Here is a 15,452-nt window from a genome sequence, read left to right as displayed (position 1 = left end):
CATTTGACAGTTTGGAAGCTTGGTGCTATTTTTCATCAATGACAGTGTGCTTCTCACGGGGTTGGGAGAAGGCAGAAAAGAAACTACTGTTTGTTTTGACCAGAAGACTACTTCAGTCCAGTTTGACTCAAAGCACAGTAAGGTTAATAGACCATCCAGAGACAGCACTAACAGGCAATGTTAAGTTCAAAAGGGCAGGGGAAGGAACTGGGGGCAGCCTGGAGGGTCTGTTGTGCTGGCTTTGGAGGTCGGTGCTCCGGCAGGAAGGGCAGAGCTCCATGAAGTAGGAGGCTGTGTCCGAAAAAATGATCCCATTGTCGTGCGCTGGGTTCTGATCTTCGTTTTCAATCCTTTTTCCTCAAGCACATAAAGAAGCCAGACTATGTGACGACAGGCATTGTACCCGACTGGGGAGACAGCATAGAAGTTAAGAATGAAGATCAGATTCAAGGGCTTCGTCAGGCCTGTCAGCTGGCCCGTCATGTCCTCCTCCTGGCTGGGAAGAGTTTAAAGGTGGCGTCTCACCAAACCTCAGAAGGACTTACACGAGGGACAACAAACCCTCTTATTTTTCCTCTTTCCCTTTAACTCTTCTTTTGTACACATGTAATTTGTTAATAATTAAGGAAAGCCTTGAGATGGGGGAAGGGGATTGTATTGTTTTATGTGTGTGTTCAAGAGATTGTTTAAAATCCAGACTCAGTTTTAAATAGAATTCTGGAGATGCTCTGGGCTCAATCAGCCTATGCAAGTTGATCAATGGCAGCCAGCTTTGACTTTTGCCCCCGTCCTCCTGCCTGTAGTTCCTGCTTTCATTCCCCACGTTATTTCCTTGTGCCTGAGGAGTTGCTTGCCTCAGTCTTTGTCTACTATTTTCCTGCATTAGCTCTGCAAAGAAAGATCAGACCAGATACACAAAGCTATGGGTAATAGAGCAATGTAATTGTTACACCCGTCTTACTACAAGATTTAGTCCTTTCAGCATAATCAGAAACACTCTGCTGTATACGGATCATAAACAAAAATATGGGCCTGTAGTTTCAAAAAGGTGGGCAGAGTTTAGGAAGTGAGTGAAACTCAGCGATGAAATCACTTAAGGTACCATCTGGGTCATACTCTTGTTATAGCAACGTAACTAAACATAATGTGAATATAAAATAGCACAGAAAATTATTGAAGAAATAGTTCATTTTTAATAAAAGATTTTGTTTTAGAATTTTATTCATGATTTATGTGTTTAAGATAGACTTCATGTGCTCACAAAACTAGATTATAGTTTTTCTTTTATGTGTGGATTCAAGAGAAAAAATATTTTTAGAAAACATTGACTTATTTAGGTATGAAAGAAATCAAAATCAGAGAAAATGAAATCTATAAAATATGTATCAGACTCAGTTTTTTACATGATGATTCATAATTTCTATGCCATTGCTGCAAAAACCCATGTAATGTTCCTCTGAGATATGGGTTGACCTAATTTTCAAGCTTTGCCATTTAAACTGATGGGCCATTTGAGTATTTATCTATATGTTTCTGTTAACCCAGGTTACTAACCATTGAGGAAGAGGAAGGAATCACCTAAAGACATAATTTTGAAATGTTCAATCTAAAAAGGAGTCATGTCATTTAATGACTAACAAATTATCTGAAGGATCTTAAGAGTTTAAAATTTTCCATTTCCTAATAGTCCATAGCACCATCATATACTTAAATGATTGTCAAAAAGGCACAATTTAGGATTTTAATGTTAATCATAATTAATTAACATTTTGTACTACAAGTTTATCACAGTAGATTTATATACTCTTGCTTCGAAGTGCTGTAGCTAAAAGCATAGTCAATAAATACAGGAAATGTCTTTAGCTGTCATTGCACAATTTCTTTATTTAATATTTTAGGTTGACATGACAACTGAAGAGATAGATGCTCTTGTTCATCAGGAAATCATCAGTCATGATGCCTATCCCTCACCTCTAGGCTATGGAGGCTTTCCAAAATCTGTTTGTACCTCTGTAAACAACGTGCTATGTCATGGTATTCCTGACAGGTATTCATTGCTTAATAACATATTGTTCCTTTGGAAACTAAAACATGAAACTAAGATCTATAACATATGGTGAAAGACACTATTGTTTAATTGAAACCCACCTGCAAACTTTGGAAGCTGATTATCTTAAAACAAAAATTTGAAGTATTTTGCCTCTAAGTGCACATGCTACCCCCATTTAATGTTTGTTAAAGCAGTCTGTAATCCAAAAAAATAGTTATTTCTTTAATGTCCTTAGATTTTAACCATATAAATGGTAAAAATCCAATTGTAGGTAAATATTAGTTATCAACTGTTTTGGCTCTTTGCAAAATTAAGGTAACTAATAAGTACATTTTTTTTAAAAGACGTAGACTTTTATAAATAGCAATATGTTCCTACTATATATTCCTTGTAAACTTTGATGTGACTAACATAAGTTAAAGATTAGATATAGTTATTCCATTTATTCCTCCTTTACTCCAAATTATCATTGCAACTCATTGGGTTTGTGATAGTAGTCACTAGGTATTTATTTTTATATCCCTTTTATTGAGATCTGTCTATCACCATTTTTTCCTGTTTATGTTTCAGTCGACCTCTTCAGGATGGAGATATTATCAACATCGATGTCACGGTGAGTAAATCATATAAAAAATAGTCTTTGATCAACTTCAGAACTGCTGGTAGCAACAGGAAGAAGAGTGGATTGAAAATGTGCAAGTGCTGTTTACTTCTAGACCCAGACACAAGCAGCTGGTTTCCTTTTTTGTTTTTAACTCTGTTTATTCCAAGTAAACCCAGGCCTGACTTGAATTTAGGGCTGGAATCAGATGCACTGAGATCAATGTTGGCCTAAGTGAAATGTCAACCCAATCCTGCTATGTGTCATGTTTTTGAGAAGGTGTAATTGTTATTGATCCACTGTGTAGTTAATGCAGAGCACCGCCGCACTGGGCAGCTGCTGAAGCTAGATATGTATGAGATGAGCTAACGCGAAGAAAGCCAGCATTTTTCCTTCACTCTGCCAAGATTGATCTTCCTCTTCCTGCTGATTTTGAGTGGGGCCTGTCATTATCTTACTCTGTCATTAGAGGCTACGTTGGCCTGTGTGTGTCAGTCTATTTGGACAGCAACTCTTTTGCTAGCAGTGTTCTTAGATTTATTAAAATCCCCGAAGGTAGCACCATGTTCCATTTCTGGTATAGAGAGCCTTGAACTCAAAGCATACCAGCAGAATGGTTTTCTCTCTAAACTTAAGTTTTCATCAAATGGTTAACAGCTTTTCTTTTAAATAACAACCCAAAATAATTTAGCCTAGGAACTTCAAATGGACAAGCTCTAAACCTTTTCTAATATTCTTAGCCCTTGACTATTTTCAGACGTGGCGTATTTGTGCTTTGGCAGTTCATCTTGCTAAAAAGTTTGGTAATGATACCTTTGGATTATGTAGATTATAAATAAATTCTATACATCTGATGATTAATAAATAAATTTTAAATAACTATCATTTAAACATCTGATGAGAACTAGTTGAGATAGATAGTATTCAACGATTACAGTTTCTATTAATGAAGAAATATTTTTCTGCTTGAATTTTTTATTGAATTTATTGGGGTTACATTGGTTAATAAAATTATATAGGTTTCAAGCATACAATTCTATAATACATCATCTGTATTTTTTTTCTAAAATATGTTTTTATTGATATTTAGAGAGAGAGGAAGGGAGACAGAGATAGAAACATTGATGAGAGAGAAACATCCATCAGTTGCCTCCTCCATGTCCCTTACTGGGGATTGAGCCTGAAACCTAGGCATGTACCCTGACCAGGCATCTAACCAGTGACCTCTTTGTGTATAGATGGACGTTCAACCACTGGGCCATACCTACTGGGTCATAATCTGTATATATATATTTTTTTTTTGCTAAAAGTATTACAAAGGGTATTACATAAGTGCCCTTTTTTTTTTCCCCCGCCCTTGACAATCCCCTGCCCTCCCTTACCCCCCAGTGTCTTATGTCCATTAGTTATGCTTATATGCATGCATACAAATCCTTCGGTTGATCTCTTACCCCCCTCCCTCCTCCCCCCCAACCCTCCCTGGCCTTCCCACTGCAGTTTGACAGTCAGTTTGAGGCAGCTCTGCCTCTGTATCTATTATTGTTCAAAAGTTTGTAGTGGTCTTTATTATCTATGAATGAGTGAGATCATGTGGTATTTTTCCTTCATTGACTGGCTTGTTTCACTTAGCATAATGCTCTCCAGTTCCATCCATGCTGTTGCAAATGGTAAGAGTTCCTTCTTTTTTACAGCAGCATAATATTCCATCGTGTAGATGTACCACAGTTTTCTAATCCATTCATCTACTGATGGGCACTTAGGCTGTTTCCAGATCTTAGCTATGGTGAATTGTGCTGCTATGAACATATGGGTGCACATATCCTTTCTGATTGGTGTTTCTGGTTTCTTGGGATATATTCCTAGAAGTGGGATCACAGGGTCAAATGGGAGTTCCATTTCCAGTTTTTTGAGGAAACTCCATACTGTCTTCCATAGTGGCTGCACCAGTCTGCATTCCCACCAGCAGTGCACAAGTGTTCCTTTTTCTCCACATCCTCTCCAGCACTTGTCGTTTGTTGATTTGTTGATGATAGCCATTCTGACAGGTGTGAGATGGTACCTCATTGTTGCAGACGACATGATATTATACATACAAAACCCTAGAGACTCCATCAAAAAACTACTAGACTTAATACATGAATTTGGCAATGTAGCAGGATACATAATCTGTATATTATATTGTATGTTCACCACCCAAAGTCAAGTCTCCTTCCATCACCATTTATCTCCCTTTCCCTCTTTACCTCTCTCATCCCCCTTTCCCTCTGTAATCACCATACTGTTGTCTGTGTCTATGAGTTTGTTATTTTTTTCAGTTAATCCCTTCACCTATTTCACGCAGGCCCAAGTCCCCTTCCTCCCTGACAGCTGTCAGTCTGTTCCCTGTACCTATGAGCCTATTTCTGTTTTATTTGTTTATTCTCTAGATTCCACGTATAAGTGAGATCATATGATATTTGTCTTTCTCTGACTGGCTTATTTCACTTAGCATAATACTCTTCAGGTCCATCTATGCTGTCACAAAAGGCAAGACTTCCTTCTTTTTTACGACCAGGTAGCATCCATTGTGTAAATGTACCACAGCTTTTTATCCACTCATCTACTGATAGGCATTTGGGCTGCTTCAAGATCTTGGCTATTATAAATAGTGCTTCAGTGAACATAAGGGTACAGAGGAAATGTTTTTAATAATAGTTATTCTATATCCAGATCATGAAACCTAGGTAGGAGTGGGAATGAGGTGGAAATTGGCATCCAGTAGTTGAGTTCAGTCAGATTTTTAATTGTTCAAATTAATTAATCTTTATTTCTTCATATCAGTTTGTGTGACACTATAGGCAAAGGTTCTTTTATTGCTAATACTCTTTCCTATCATTGTGTCCTACTTAGAATACTTGAACATTTGCTCTATTCATATTCTCTTGGTATCTTTCAAACTCAGAATCATGTAGAAGGAGGTATTTTATGAAGTGTACCTGAAATAAAGTATTTTTCATGATACACTTTTCTTTTGGATTGTACCTAATTTGGGGGTTTTACATTTATTTTCTCACCTAATCACCCCCTAGTAAAATATTGCTGCTTTCAGTGAAATCAAGCATACTCTTCCCTGCTGCTTTCAATGTGTTCAAGGAGAATATTCCATGCCTTTTCTACATTTCCTGAAGACTTTTCATACATACTTCCATTTTTAACATTCAATAATTTCATAATTGCAAAATTCATAAAGCAAAGTGAAATATTTTCAATGTTTAGAAATGTGAAGGAGTCAAGGAAATATATAGGTTAGTATCTGAACAAATTATGTTTCTTTTGAAATATTTTATTAAGTGAAAGATTCCATTATTAGATTTCATATTATATTAGAAAATACTCATTGCATGTTATAATTGTTTATGTCTAGTATATATCACAAGAAAATAGATTTATTTTTCCCTTGAAAGTTGAATGTTTAAAAATAGACTACACAGTGCCCATAGTAGTTGCTCAATAAATATATGTTAAATAAATGAAGTACAAAACAAGAATAGTTTGTGGGTATAAACAGTAATTATAGATAACCTGTCACAGACTTTCAAAAGTATTGTTATTGCCATATATATTGACTCTTTCAAGGAGTCATTTTGAAAGCTAGCAAAAGTAATATGAAAAGGCAAATAAATATTTTTTAAATACACTTTTACTTAAATAGCAGTTATGCAAACATTCAGAGTTACAGAGTTTTTAAATAATTACTCTTTTATTAGTAAATGTTATATACTTGTATATAAAATTAAAACTTGTACTTTCTTGGATTGCAAATGGGAATAAATGTATAGAACACTGTTCTATTGCAAAGTATTTAAGATACTTTTATACAGTAAAAAAAAAACACACTGGATTAGAAGCCAATAATTCATCATATTAATGTGGATCCACCTCTGTATTCTGCCACTAACCTTAGACAAGTTACTTGTTTACCTCAGTTTACTGACTTTTAAAATGAAGACATAATAAAGACTTTTCCTGTTTCCCTCACAGTGTGTGGGAGAGTATTTTTTAAATGCAGAATTGTACACAGAGTTAAGTTATTAATTCAGCATAAAATGGACAGAAAGCTCAGATAAACATTTTTATAACAGTTTCTGCATTCTACTTCTACTTGAGAAAGAGAAATGTGAAAAATAATTGCATAGGACAAATTTATGCAAAATAGCACATTTCATGCTACACGATGGATCAATATTCTAGTAATCTTCTCAGCCTTTTATATTTATTGTAGTGTTTGGTAATTATTGATTTTTATAATGAATCTGTTATCTTTCAAGATCATATAGGGACTGCTGAATCATTGAATACTGATAAAATTAATTTTTAAATAATTTTATTCTTAATACTGTTTTCTTATATTCTAAGTCTTTAAATATTGATGTGTAGTGTTTTCTGCTATTTGGAACATTGAATTAAGATTTCACTTCCAGGCAAGATTTTTTCATTCCTATATTGAGCCACTGTCTATATAATATTGACACGTCTGTCTTATTTATTGTCATTATCTATGACTTCCAAGCATAGAAGTGGTAAATAAGAGATTGAATATCTTCATGACATTGAAGAAACTTTTCACTATGTTAAATATTGCTGGGTTCAACCTATTGTAATAATTGTGGGTCAATGTCTTTGGCCACTAAATTTTGCATATATAGTTTTGTCTTTTCAAAAATAAAGTGAAGAATCAACATGCTGCTATAGCATTGCCAATCAGAATGCTGAAATAGCCACACTAGTCACTTATTTATTCTAAATTGTGTAATATTATTGCATGGCTTCATCTGTTAAATTTCTGTAAGATCTCAGCATATCTATTTCTTTTTTTGTAGGTGAACTTAAGAGTAATTCTGGAAGGCTAAAACAAATGAATCCAATATATACTTTAAAAGAGTAGATTTTTAAACAACAAGTTATTAAAGTTCTGCCTATGTTTAGGTCTATTACAACGGCTACCATGGAGACACCTCTGAAACGTTCTTGGTGGGCAATGTGGATGAATGTGGTAGAAAGTTAGTGGCGGTTGCCAGGAGGTGTAGAGATGAAGCCATTGCAGCTTGCAGAGCAGGGGCTCCCTTCTCAGTAATTGGAAACACAATCAGGTAAGCCTGACACTGACAAGTAAAGGGAGGGTTGGCAAATGGTGCAAGGTTATTGGTGGCTTGGTATAAAGTTGATGACATGTTTTATGATTCAGAACCATCATTTCGGTCTGATATCAGTATGTGAACTGCCAGGCTGAGTTAAAAAAAAAAAAAAAGAAAAAATGAATTATATCAGGGTCAGCAAAGAAATTTATAGAAGCAGCAAGCAATATTTGTGGACTGCTTTTGTTTTAGCTTGACATGTTGGTCTGTAGTGTTCCTCTACTCAAAATCACACCAGACGTGGAAGAAAGTACCTAAGAAGGAGCTAAGCATCCTAACACTTGGATGATGAGACAGGAGAAAAGCTAAGTGTTCTAAAGGAATGAAATAAACATATTCATGTGATGCAGAGGTAAAAAGCCTAAGCTCAAGCAAGCTTTACCATTCAAATCAGTGGATTAGCAAACAGCCTGAAAGGGTGATCTGTCCTGTTGGGTCTGGTTCATTTTTCCTATAAACCATTGTTTACTTTCCACACAGCATTCTGTACTTGCTTTTTTAGTAAATGTGTATTTTCTGAATTCAAGACTTCTTCTTTGTAATCTGTTGCCTACTTTTAGATCTTTTCCCCCCATAACTGTTTTGAAGTAGACAAGCAGAATATATGGTTGCTGCTTTTTATTTAAAAGTAGTACATTTTGCTAAAGATGACCACATCAGTACCTTTTAAAGTACTATTCTCATTAATATGAACCATTGAATGCTTCCCATTTGTCTGAAGGATGGACAACTTAGTCACCTTGTAAAGATGGTGCCTTTTTTTTTTTTCATAAGCCCTCAAATGCTTTAAGAAAAATGCAGTTAAATGTATTTATGGCTTTAAAAATATTGTAACAGTGTCTGAATCAAACTTTAGTAAAATCTCTTTGGGTTATATCTGAGAAGCTTTTATTGAAGACTTTGAACAAAATTGTGTTTTTGACAGTTTTAAATTATAGGCTAACTAGCCTGGGAAAAAGGGATAGTGTCTCTCTGTTCTTTCATAGGAAATGTTGAATCAGACCCCTACTGGGAAAAGAAATTTAATGCATATCTCACTATCTTACTGTCCATGAATATAATAGAAACGAATTCAAAATGCAGTTTTATTTTTGCAAATGGGATGAGTCGATAGATGTACCTCATATTTTTGAACACCTAGGGTTCAACAAATTTACTGGTGGTGTTCTTGCATTTTAACAAAATTTATTCTTCAGTGGAAGGGGGCAGAGAACACTAGATTCTTATTCAAGCATTCTATCGAGCTCTGCATTCATGGCTGTGTCTAAAGGGCATGTCAGCCTTTGATTCTCTCTGAGAGGTAATTATCCTTTTCCTGTCACGGAACAACAAATGATAGCTAACTACAGAGGCACATTTGCAGTAGTCACATTCATCAACTGCAAGAAAAAAAATTCAATTTAATTGTGCAACACAGCTGCACATGGGCTTTTGAGCATTTCTGTTGTTCTCCCTGTCTCGCTATTCCTCCCTCCAGATCTATTTTTTAAACTTTTTTTCTGGTTATTTTTTCCCCTTTTTTTGTCTCTTCTTCCATTTTTACTCTCTGTACTTTCTTGTTAAAGTAATTTTCCTTTGTGGCTCTCATTCTTTTTTCCCCATTGAAGGCTATGAATGTAGAAAATTATCACAATTACTCATATAATTGAGCCTCTTTGTAGCAAGTGCAACTCCAGTAGCCTTTCTCCATCATGAAAATGGTTTCATTATAGGGTTTTTCATATTCCCTGACACCATCTACACAGAGGAACAGGCGTGCAGATGAGATGTACTAGGAACAGGCTGGATCAGTAAGGTCACAGTAGGAATAATTAGCTCTGCTATGGAAAGAGCATCTAGGCCTTTTACTGCTACATAAATGTACTGTCCGTGGCTTTTAGTCACAAAAAAACTTACTAACAAATGGAGCTCCCGCCTACTACTTTGAAAAAAAGATTTGTATCAACACTACAATTTTCCATCATTAAGACTAATAACACAGAGCCTAGTATACATCAAGGGGAATAAAAAGAAAAATCTCACATTCAAGTGGCGGCTGGGTGCTGACCTTTGTTCCCTTTTTTTGTGTACGACTTAACTGTTTACAAAAAAGAGCCACACGCCACACCAACATGCAGGTGAATTCCAGCTAGTGCTAGCAAAGCCTAGCATTCAGTCGGAAAATCTGATAAATCTTTATGTAGGATAATGCATTTCATTACATATTCACTACATTAATTCTAGATACATAAAAAAAAAGAAGAGTAGAATTGAAAGTGACATTAGATTTTAGCTATTTAAATGTAAAGGTCACTTTTTGCAGAGTACAAATTTGTGTGTATCAGCTCCTTTGAAAACCAGATCAGTCCCAACAGCATTTACAAAACTATATAAAAAATAACAGACAATGAACTTTTTACTTTTACCCTAATACATTTCGTTATTTAGATGGTTTATGTCTCTACCGGACAGGAAACTGGCCCAGATTCTAACAAATGTTTGCTCTAATGGGTTAAGGCAGTGTTTCTGGACATCTATTATTTCACCTTTTCTTATTCAGGCAAACTCTCAAGGGAGTAAATAAACAAGCAATCTCCACCTTTATGCCAAAGTACTTGGAATCGTTACAGACCTAAGGTTTACAAACATCTTTCAACTCAGGCTCGTTTATTTTAAGATATTTACCATGTTTTGCATGGCCTCCCTCTACTGATACAGCATGAAAAGAACATTCAAGCATCTTTTATTAGTATTCTGTTACCAAAAATCAAATGATCTTTATAGGAAATTTTTTAATTCTCTGAAACCTGAAGGATAGGATGATATCTCTGGAAAAGTATTGGCCAAAGGAGTTTAATGAAAACAGTCCTTCTCTGGGTGTCCTTTTGTTTCATGAGAGCTAGTGATCTTTAGGTTACAGTGTGTTATTATCCTCACTGTAGCTCCATTTGCTTTGAATATTTCTAAATCTGCATTTTCATAATTATATCTAGATGGTACAATCGGTACATATGAGTATATTGTGAATGTGTAGATTCATGCATCACAAATATGTGACAGTTCAATCAAAAATAATTTAAACTTATACTTGTAAATGTCATGATGAAAGTATCAATAAATGGTTTTTAATGTTTAATTCATAAGTATATGTTTTGATATTAATTTAGAAAAATATAAAGCAGATTTTGAAAAATAATCTCTTTCTATTAGATTATGCACATTTAAACAATAAGTGGCTCAGGCAAAATAAGTCATTTTAATGTCATTTGTGATGGATTTTTCTTGACAGCTACTGTAAATTACAATTATACTGCTTCTCTTTGCACATGAAAGTAAGCATTGCAATAAATTATCTTTTATTTCAATCCATCATGTCTGCTTTTCAGAAACAAAAAACCTCAAATAAAAGTTCAAGAAAAATACAGTAATTTGTGGTCCAGTTTGAAACAACAACAACAAAAAAGTACCACTCTTTTGGAAAACAATTACTGGCTTTCAAAAATATTACTAATTATACTTCAACATTTCTTGTCATTAGAAGGAATCATTGGATTGTGCATTCCTTCATTAAAAGACTACTTCTTAAAATAGAAATCTGGAAACATTAAGCTAAAATGTCATAACTTAGAATATCAGTTGCCATTTAAGATCCTTTAATTAGAGATGTGACCATTTAGAGAATAGTTCTGTTTAAAAGATTCATGTAAAATGGTAATAAAACTATTTCCATGTGCATTTTTATTTTGTTAGAAGAGTATGTACTTAAATATTGGACTCCTCTGCCCTCTTGGGGAATGTAGTCTTAGTCATAAAAAAGTAGTTGAAATATATTAAGAATTTTAATTATTTATTGAGACATTTAATATTTCAGTTGAGAAAAACTACCTCCATGAAAGGGAAATAAACTAAAGAAAATGGTCACAAGATGAAATTCCTTAAGTGAGATTTTTCTTTCAACTACAAACTGTAACTGACACATGAACTGTAATAATACAATATAATTTAAAAGTAAGTTTATAAATTACTTTTATACATCATCTCTCCCCTCCTCTCTCTCCCCAAATATTCTATATGGGCTGCAAATCATAAATGTGCTCAGGCTCATGCAGAGGTGCCCTACTATCTTAGAGGATTTTTAGTTGGGAAAAAAAAATAAGAGCTAAAACCATAAGAGTTCTTTTCAATAGATTTCAGGAAAAAGAAGGCAAAATGTCCAGGACAGGAGATCCTTGTGCTCAGAAATGGGTCATGACCCTAGGGTGGCTGGTGTTGGGGAACACCTGCCGCACTGCTTGAGCACCCCTGCCCACCCAGCTGTTCCCATGTTCCCCAGCACACCAGTCAAGAGAAGCACACGTGCCCCACCTTCCCGTGCCACGATTAAGGGTACCAGTTCTCGCTTTCATGTTAGAGTAGCATTTGCTACTACAAGTCATTTGGTTTGTCCCTATGAAGTTAGATTTAAACCCTAGAATTAGGTAAATAATCTTTGCTTCCCATGTATTCCAAAATAATAGAAGGGGTGTGCTTTGAAATAGCAATCTGGAACATGGATGAGACTTTTTATCCTATTTAGTCCCTGTAGGTATGTGTAAAAAAGCTCACTACCAATCCAAAAGGAAAGCACTCTGAAAAGCAGACAGAAGGGTATATACTAAGCTCCTGGGAGTCGAGCACTGAGATGGGCGCTCAACAAAGAAACTGAAGGAAATGTGTCCTGCTCTTTCCCCCACGGTGGTGAACCCCTCTGACCTTTGCATCCATGACAGATACATTCTATGATACTCCAATAACTGGGAGTTCCAGCGGGATCCAGGCAGTGAATTGTAGGAGAATGCACTCAGATATCTTTAGCCACCTAGTAATTGCAGAGCTTCTTTTATGAAGAGGAATGAGAGGTATGATGGGGGGAGGGGGGTAGATCCCCAAGTGTTTTTTCAGAGTGGGCTTTCTTCCTCTCCTCTCCTCTCATCGGAAATTAAAATGAAGATTGCCAGTGTAACGCACATTTAAGATGTAGCTGTGATGCCTGCCAATCAGAGCCTTTTTTTAAAACCTAGGTGGTTTTTTTCCTTTAAAAAAATAGGAGAACAGTTTATATTGAATGCTCTTGGAATCAATGAGATTTGCTGAAACTGAAGTAACATTACAGGTTTAGATAGAGCTCATTTTTGTAAAAACAACAACAACAACAAAAACCTAGATCATTATATCTTATTTCATAATATCTCTTCCACCCTCTATCCACTCTTCATCCTCAGTTTCTATTCAGAAATTGTGTGGTACAAATAGAAAAGCCTTGGGAAATTTGTTTAACCTGCCCAAAGTGCAAAGATACGTGGAAATAACCATAAAATACAACTTAGATTTAAAAATAAGATTGATTTATCATTCCTGTCCTCAGCACATGCATCGCTTACTTATTTCTATGTTGTCAGTTACAAGGAAATTAAATCTAAATGAGAGTCTGCCTATCTGCTGTGTAGAGTGATATCCAATATTTCACAGGTCTGGAGATGAAGGTTAAAAATGTTGAGAGAAAAGCACATCAACATGCACGCTCAGAAAGATTCTGGCTAAATGCCTTTGAGCTCATATTAAACTAAATGGAGGGTTTTTTGGAAACTCCAGTTTGGGATCTCAGAACTTTGGTTTTGTTAACAATTTAAATAGTGATCTTGTAAATCCCAATCCATTGTTATGGTTAGGATTCAGGCACTGTGCCCTTCATCCACCTGAAAATATAAAAATTGTTAATGGTATATATGTTCTTGTCTTTCTTGCACTCCCAGAAATAAAACATGTGCACCTAATTTCAAAAACAACTTCTTAACCTTGTAGGTGAAGATTTTATGGTTGGAGTATATGTACCATATTTTATTTATATGGAATAGATGGAGCCTAAATGATGTGTATGTAGAAATAACAAATGAAGCACTAATAATTAGGAATCATAATACTAGTTTTTCTTAAGCATCCCAATGGTTAAAAAGCATTCTTTATGATTCCTCTATTTTTTTTTAATTGATTTCAGAGAGGAAGAAAGAGAGAGAGAGATGGAAACATCAGTGATGAGAGAGAATCATTGATTGGCTGCCTCCTGCATGCCCCACACTTGGGATCGAGCCTGCAACCTGGGCATGTGCCCTTGACCAGAATTGAAGCTGGGACCCTTCAGTCTGCAGACTGACGCTCTATCCACTGAGCCAAACTGGCTAGGGCTATGATTCCTCTTTGTGGTATAAATCTTAAGGAGAAATCCTAAATGATCCCAAAGTTTTATACTATTTCAAGAATACGGACAAAGCAGATTTGACCTTTTGTGCGAATGTCTGTTTGCAGAATGTATAATGCTTTGAAATAGACCAGAATAAGGGAATTATAGAAGTAGGAAGTCACATTTCTAGATTATAAATTTTTTTCTCTGTTTGGTTCCCAACTTAGTAGTAATTTGCATAGTATTTTTGTGAAACCCCATACACCCACGCAGGTTTTTATGACCTGCATTATATGCACATGTATCTTGGTTTCATTGACCTATATATGTGTGTGGCACACTCACTTGTCTAAAAGTGGTCTTGTTTGAACATTGTGCTAAGGTCAATGAAGCAAACTACTGTACGTTAGATACATACCTTTTTTCTTCATTTATCCAAAGGGAGTTTTACAAGCAATGGCAAAAAAATATTTAATTTATTCCAGAATAATGAAAACATTGTCATTATCTGACTCTAAATATAACTGATTTATCTATTTCATAGAATATTTTAAGTGACTTTGTTTTATATATGAATGCATTAAAAACATATCTAATTAAATTAAATATTCTGTTTGGTCACTTTTAAAGCCACATTACTCATCAGAATGGTTTGCAAGTCTGTTCACATTTTGTGGGACATGGGATAGGATCTTACTTTCATGGACATCCAGAAATTTGGCATCACGGTAAGAAAGTTAATTTGGGAGCAATTAATTGAATGGAATCAAGATAAGGCAGTTTTGCTCCTGAAGTTCTAACTTTGAATCCACATTATCATCTTTATGTGTGTGTGGATTCAAAATTAGAATTCAAAGGGTAATTAATCAAAACCAGCACATTACTATGTTACTGGATTATTGCCCAGTAGTTTCAGTCCCAAAATAAGATTTATTTTGCTTTTTGTCTTCTCTTGAAGAGTGATGGCTGGAAGGCACAAGGAATATTTGTCTAGGAAAAGTTACTGAAATCAAGACGCTGCTGCATCAGTGTCCCAGCAGCATGCACATATGACTTCTCTGTTTTCCTTTTTCTACCCCCTTCTCTCACTGCTGACTGTTGTGGTTAAACTTCATCACATCCGCCACAGCGATGACAGCTGTTGTATTTAGCAGCATGTACTCTTTAGTGATTTCTAGATTATACCCACCCTGTGTTCCTTCCCCAGAATCTCCTGTTTTTCACTGCCTGGGTGTGCACCCTACAATGGGGACGCAGGGTGGACCACAAGGCAGTGGGGGCAGGGGTGGGGGGAGGAGATTGGGGTTAGGGTAGGAGGCAGTTCTTTGAAGCACCCCAGAGACCAAAGGACCCTGCGCAGGTGGGCATTGCCCTTGGTTACTTGGGAGTAGTCCCTGGAGGAACTACTGCCTAGACCCCATGCCCTGGAAG

General features: G+C 35.7%; 1 protein-coding gene across 3 annotated transcripts in view; it reads left to right on the top strand.

The window, feature by feature from the left end:
* Positions 1-15,452, top strand: part of METAP1D (methionyl aminopeptidase type 1D, mitochondrial) — a 74,208-nt gene that overhangs the window by 56,654 nt on the left and 2,102 nt on the right. For 2 of the 3 annotated variants that reach the window (XM_070422752.1, XM_070422753.1), the window contains exons 3-7: positions 364-513; positions 1,899-2,047; positions 2,621-2,663; positions 7,617-7,780; positions 14,652-14,749. In XM_070422752.1, coding sequence (XP_070278853.1) covers positions 364-513; positions 1,899-2,047; positions 2,621-2,663; positions 7,617-7,780; positions 14,652-14,749 — 604 coding nt within the window. The remainder of the gene's footprint in view (positions 1-363; positions 514-1,898; positions 2,048-2,620; positions 2,664-7,616; positions 7,781-14,651; positions 14,750-15,452) is intronic. The other variant, XM_070422754.1, reaches the window with a different exon arrangement.

This window comes from Myotis yumanensis, unplaced genomic scaffold (genome assembly GCF_028538775.1).
Source record: "Myotis yumanensis isolate MYYU_CA2020_CCGP unplaced genomic scaffold, mMyoYum1.0.hap1 SCAF_8, whole genome shotgun sequence".
Lineage (NCBI taxonomy): Eukaryota > Metazoa > Chordata > Mammalia > Chiroptera > Vespertilionidae > Myotis > Myotis yumanensis.
Note: the sequence above shows the minus strand (reverse complement) of the source record. Positions and strands in the feature narration are given on the sequence as shown.